Source organism: Notothenia coriiceps, unplaced genomic scaffold (genome assembly GCF_000735185.1).
Source record: "Notothenia coriiceps isolate Sejong01 unplaced genomic scaffold, NC01 NC01_scaffold00015930, whole genome shotgun sequence".
NCBI classification, from domain to species: Eukaryota; Metazoa; Chordata; class Actinopteri; order Perciformes; family Nototheniidae; genus Notothenia; species Notothenia coriiceps.
Window position 1 is genome coordinate 408,380 of NW_011348631.1, and position 6,021 is coordinate 414,400.

Sequence of the window (6,021 nt, forward strand, 5' to 3'; positions counted from 1 at the left end):
CTCCTACAGACAGCCTCCTTGATAATCGCTCCTCGACGAGCCTTTAGAGAAATTAGTTTTCCTTCGAGACGGCGCACCAACATCCGTTTCTGGGTCGCTGCCGGAGGACCGAGGTGTCGGGGACGTGAAAATTAGAGAACTGACAAACGGCTCATTTCTGAGGACTCGTGTGCGTCGACTTGACGCCTGGACGACCGGCTGCCCTCCCGGACAGGCGCATAGACGCGTGGGCCTGCTCATCACTGTACGCACGTCTGTGACCGCAGTTTTAATTCAAATTGTTATTGTAGCAGGTACTGTTTCTGAGTCAAAAACCGAACTGAACAACTCTTGTCTGGTTTTTGGTTTTTAATTCTCAAGTTGATCAACTTGAACACACTTATCAGATCATTATTTTCATGTCCACAAAGGGCGGCAGTTTAAAAACACGTAAAACAGTGTAACAATCTCTTTAAAGCAACATAAACCCATGTAAAACAGCTCGGAGCACACATGTAACAAACTTAAGCTAAATCTGCATCTCAGCATAGCCACCGTCTCATCCTGTTCTGCTCTTCATCAGCCAAAAAAACCCACACATTTGCATACGACACAAAGTACTCAACGACACAGCTTTGGATCTGCCAGCTACATCAGCCAAATACAAACTGTACAAAAATCGATAGAAAAATAGGAGATTTGACATGTTTGAGAGAATACACACTTGCAAAGCAAAAGAGTTACGCCAGTTATTTTCATCAATATATCAAATACATGTCTTATAGCCCTTCAAATATCTTTGTGATGGTCCTCATCTGAGCTACACACTTTTTGCATTGTTCCCCATTGTTTGGTGCTTTTCCATGCTAAGGAGTAAGAATATTTTTGACAGCTTGAATCTGAACATACAGCCCAATTTCCACACAACTCAAACAATCAAAACAAGCTGACATGTACATTGGCCAATATTCACTGTGCTTTAATCATCTTTGAAGCTTTTCAGGCTTCGTGCAGCACATTTTTCTACATTGTTCCTCCTCTGCTGGGCCACTTCTCTCAGGAGTTGCTCTGCTGCTACATCCTTGCACACACAATCCAACCTCCACCCCTCTGACAAACATACAGTTTGTTTTGTGCTGCAGAGGTTCTCTTTCTCTCTCAAACAAGGAAGGAACACATGTTTTTACAGTGCATACAGCATGTAAAAATCTACTTTATACGGCATACAAAAGACGTAAAAAATTGTTGAGTTATATATTCGATAAGAACAAGATATAAAATGAATAAAATAACTGCATTTAAACTTTCCAGTGTAATTTAAAATAAATGGTTGTCCCTGTTTCAGAATGATTTCATACAAAATGCTGCCCTTTTTTGTGTGTAACATTTTCTTTTTGAGTCAATGGTACCCTGTGGACCTTCTGACTATTAGTAGCACTATGGACAAATGTTTTTACCAGTAGGTCCTTTTTTGGAAAATCTTAATTCAAGCACACAAGGACACAAGGACACAAGGACACATGTGTGTGATATCCTGTTATCAATGTTAAACTCTTCCAGACCAAATCCTGCTTTAGACGAAGTTAAGAAGAAGCAAACATGGATGTGGCCAATGCAAAGAAAACAATTATCCAAGTTGGCTTTGCAAATGGTTGAGGAGGAAGAAATAGTGTGCAACACTTTTGGTGAGCCAGAATGTCAACATAACTTTTGTTTGTTTACATGGAAACTCCACAGGGCACCTTTAAGTAAGTTTGAGTTCTATGTTTCAGTTTTCAATCAAACATGTCTCAAATGCATTTTAGTATAGACTACATGAAATGAAGATGCATTTTGAAAATATTCATGGCCAAAAATTATTTAAGTAGCCATTCTGTGATAAATTGCTTTTTGGAAATCAAGCGTTCCACCTTCCCTCTTATTTTGCATTTCAATAAAACTGCAGATAAAAGTTTTCTCTCTAGTTTGCTCTCTCAGTGCCAAACCTCTTTCTCTGTACATTTCTCTTAACATTGATCATCTATTTTACTCTCATAAGAATTTTGATGCAACCACCACCTACCCCCTCTCTCTAAAGATGATGAGATTATGTTGCTACTTCCTCTTTGGTAATCAGGATGTGAGTTTGTCAAGCAGGGCTGCAGATAAGGGCAGAACTAAACATTGTCAGAAATTATTGCAAAAGCGTTAGAGACCTTACTCAGCATAGGTAAACTCTCCGTTCCACAGTACATTCATCACCTCGGAAATCAATGACTCAACAGTTCTCTACGATAAAGACTCCTTTAGGCTTGATCTAGGCACTTAAAGAAAACATGCATTGCTTCGTTGTTTTTTTTTGTTTCAGTATTCAGATGGGAATCAAAGTCAGTAAACAGTATCCAGTTCCTTTTTTTTGTTGCATTGTCTGTGAAAAGGAGTCTCATACGAACAGTGTCACCTCTTGTCTGACCATAACTCGATACTAGCGCATCACGTGTGTCCTAAGCCACTCTCCGCAGCTGTATGCAAGTCTGTTTTGGTTATAATATGAAGAGAATGTGCAAGTTCCTGTCAGTCGCAACATTCCAAGTCAACCATAGCGCTGATGAGAGAACCCTAAATGTGATGGGTTGGCATCCCTCCCTGTGTGCTCAGCTTCTCCTACTGTGGCACCTTGACCCAAGGAAAAGCCTTTCTCTGGCCCACTGCCTCAATCCAGGTTCCTTGTCCTCATTTCCCCTGCTTCCTTTATTCCCTTTTTTGTATCTGTCTAATTATGTCCCATGTCCTTTTTCTCATTTCCCTCAATTACCAATCTCAAGGAGCAGTTTAAAATGCATCCCTTTTTAAGGAGTTGGTTCCAAAAGTTCCAAAGTTTAGTTACACGGCAACCAGGTGGCGTACATGGGATGGTGCTGAGGAGGAATGTACTGGTGGGAAGGCGAGGGAGGACAGTGGTACATGGGCTGAACCTGCGCTACGTAATAGTTGCTGAAGTTGCCGTCTGACACATAAGGAGCCGGCTGGTAGAAGCAGGTGACGTTGGCAGTGTTTGGGATGGCGTTCTGCTCGGCCAGGACGCGCAACGCCAGCGACGATATTAGGCTGAGCGTCTGGCGCCTCTCATGGCCCATCAGACACACCGTGCTCTCCTGCACCACTTCGTACAGCGTGGCCAGATAGTCATACTTCCTGTCCTCCAGGTCCACAAAGTGGTTCTGCAGATAAGACTCCAGCTTCCTTCTTTGCTCGCTGACATCGGGAAAGTCTATGAAGAAGCGCGAGCACATGTAGCGCTGCAGCAGTTTCATCTCAGGTTCAGAGGCTGCGCGGAAACCCCGCACCAGCAAGTGGCAGTACTTCAGCAGACCCCCGCCTCGAATCTCCTCTGGGCTCCTGGTGCAGATGAGGCGCTTGCGCAGGTGGTCGAGGGCGGTGGGGAAGTCACCGTAGACGCTCTCCCCGAGGATTGTAGGGTGGAAAGTGGCAGCCATGGGGTGCTCCGAGCACTCGTAGAAAAGGAGAAGTGAGTCCAGGCGGATCTGAAAGGAGTCCACGCTGAACTCAAACTGCCGTCGAAGAGAGTCCACAAATTTGAGTTCCACGTTCTTGCCACGGTTGTTGGAGAGGGAGATGAGACTCCAGCGGTCCGAGTCATTGCACACTTTCACCATCTTTTGCACATAGGCCTCCTAAAACAAGGCACAAGGGAATTGTTAGGAGTTTTTACAGACTAAATAATGCACCAAAGTTTAAAGACAGTGACTGAAAACTGAAGTCAAGACACCAAAAACATTGTTGGAGTTAATCGGTACACAAAGATAGATTTAACTGCCATATCATCCTGAATAAAAGCAAATGCATAATTATCAATATAAACTGTTGCACAGTTTTCAGACACATTCCTCGTTTTATTCCTATTTACACACAATCATTTAATGAGAAGAGGTCAAAAAATATGTTATTCCAACTTTATGGGCAACAGTGTATAACAAACTTCAAAACATGTGTTAATGTGTTTGTCTATATTTAAGTCCTGAAGACTACTCCAATATAATCCAAGCAAATTAAAGTCCACAATGATGAATGTCAGATTTTCTTTTTTCCATCACACAGGCCTACTTCTTTCCCTGTGTTTATCTCTTTTCTTCCTCCTTTTGCAGCTGGTGTAATATGGTGTTAGTGCATCAACATAAACATGCTTTTCTTATTCTTTTAAAGACCACACATGTACCCATGGTGGTGTTTAAGCACTGTGGGTGTTACATTGAGATCCTCTGAATAAAACATGTGAAAAAAAACAGGATTACTTTGCTCAGGCTTCAACAATAGGACATTAATGCTATTTGCAGTAGATAGAAATCTTGGATTTGGTCTGTTAGTAATGATGTTTTGCTTATCACATCTGTTAGTGGGCCAGCTGGGTCAGTCCTCAGTATCCAGGTAACTGAGGCCAGACTTATTAATGTGGATCCAACTACTATTGGATTAGACAGAATCCTCTTTGAATTGGAAACATATCTTTTTACTATTTCAGGGCTTACAGTATGTATCCGTGCAGATTGCATGTATTCAGGTCAGATCTAAATCTTTTTTGTGTACGATTTATTTACAGTATATTTAAGTGCATTTACAAAAAGAAAATGCACGTGACTGCAGCAGTGTTTACTGTGTAAAGAAATGGGAAAGTAAATGATATAATGATGAGCATATTCTGTTATTTGACAATCATATGATCTATGAGCCACGTTAAATACAGGCCTACTACCTTTAAAGTCACTGGTGTGATCTTTTCTTTATTCACCCCCTCGGGCAGGAAGTCCAGAAGAGAGTCCAGCACAATATCTTTCACTATCTGAAACTCCATCTCTGATTTCAGGTCGGCGCAGAATATTAAGTCCAAATCTTTCCAGCCCAGACCGCTGTCCTCGTGCAAGACGTAGCTGGCCGCAGAACCGTTCAGCCGCACCTCCCGGACATGGATCCGCTTCTCCTCCATGCGGCTCCGGACCACCTTGACGATATCCCGGGGCTTCACCTCCAGAGTAGGGAAGCTCCAGCGGCCGTGGATGGGGATGGAGCTGGTGAGGATGGTGTCCAGCCGCTGCACTTGCTCCCAATTGAGGACACTGAGGTTGATGCTCTCTCCGTCCGAGCAGCTGTCAACACTATCAACACTTTCGTTCATGTTGAGAAGAGGTAGACAGAATGATGTAGAAACGTGCCACTAACTCCTGCTGGAGCTTTGGGAGCTAATGAGTAACATTCAAGATTCTGGATGAAAAATCGTCTCTGCGCGTGGCGGAAATAACTAGTTAGACGGTGTCCTAACTTATTGTCCTACTTCTTACATAAAGTCTGCAGTCCAGACACATTCAATTTATTAGCTTCCCAGCCGTAAGGCTTAGTCACCGTCCAGCATCTGCTGCTACACTGCGCGCTCCGCTCCGGTTCGGTCGCCAAACTCTAAAAACATCAACTGCAAAAGTTTGAACAATTCTTCTTCTCAGTGTCAGCTTCTCATTTCGTCCCAAAGGCACACAAACGCATCCATTGCAAGCATGAAAACGTTTTTTCCACCGCAGAAGTTTTACTTTACCCCCTCTGTCTCACTTTTACGCACGGGGTAGTGCAGGCCTCTGCTGCCTAACAATAACTTTACGCACTCGTTTAAGGACTGCTACACTTTCCCACTGCACACCCACTTTCAGAAAGTGGTGTATGGCAGTTTCCCTTCACATTTTGTTCGTTTCTTGCTCGTTGGTACTATGTTGTGTGTCACCGAGGTCCCACTCCACAGCTGCAGGAGAAGTTGTGAACAGAGCGCTTCCCGTCTGAGAGGCGTTTGGGCGGGGCGGTTTGATTGACAGTCCACACCTACAAATAGCCGCTTTCCATACTTTGAGTTGCTGCAAGCCCAGGGAGGCGTGTCTAGAGAATGGGCGTTACACCAACAAATGAGACACATTGGACCCACTATGTATCGATGTATCGACACTCCATCCTCTCCAAACTAACCATCAATATGGGTGCTCCCCTTTCTGTTCCAAATTGTTATGT

General features: G+C 43.5%; 1 protein-coding gene across 1 annotated transcript; it reads right to left on the reverse strand.

Annotated features, from left to right (window-relative positions):
- Nucleotides 1-336: 336 nt before the first annotated feature.
- Nucleotides 337-5,799, reverse strand: LOC104949335 (protein FAM46A-like). The gene is made up of 2 exons (XM_010775692.1): nucleotides 4,730-5,799; nucleotides 337-3,653 (listed from the first exon to the last, which is right to left on the reverse strand). Exons 1-2 carry the CDS (start codon nucleotides 5,147-5,149, stop codon nucleotides 2,838-2,840), a joined length of 1,236 nt encoding a protein of 411 aa, XP_010773994.1. The 5' UTR covers nucleotides 5,150-5,799; the 3' UTR covers nucleotides 337-2,837.
- Between the last annotated feature and the right edge of the window lie 222 nt (nucleotides 5,800-6,021).

What these genes read in the sequence shown, in the direction of transcription:
- LOC104949335 (XM_010775692.1), bottom strand. Translation starts at nt 5,149, where the DNA reads ATGAACGAAAGTGTTGATAGTGTTGACAGCTGCTCGGACGGAGAGAGC. An exon ending in TCACACCAGTGACTTTAAAG is followed by an intron (nt 3,654 to 4,729) that starts GTAGTAGGCCTG and finishes GCCTTGTTTTAG; the next exon opens with GAGGCCTATGTGCAAAAGAT.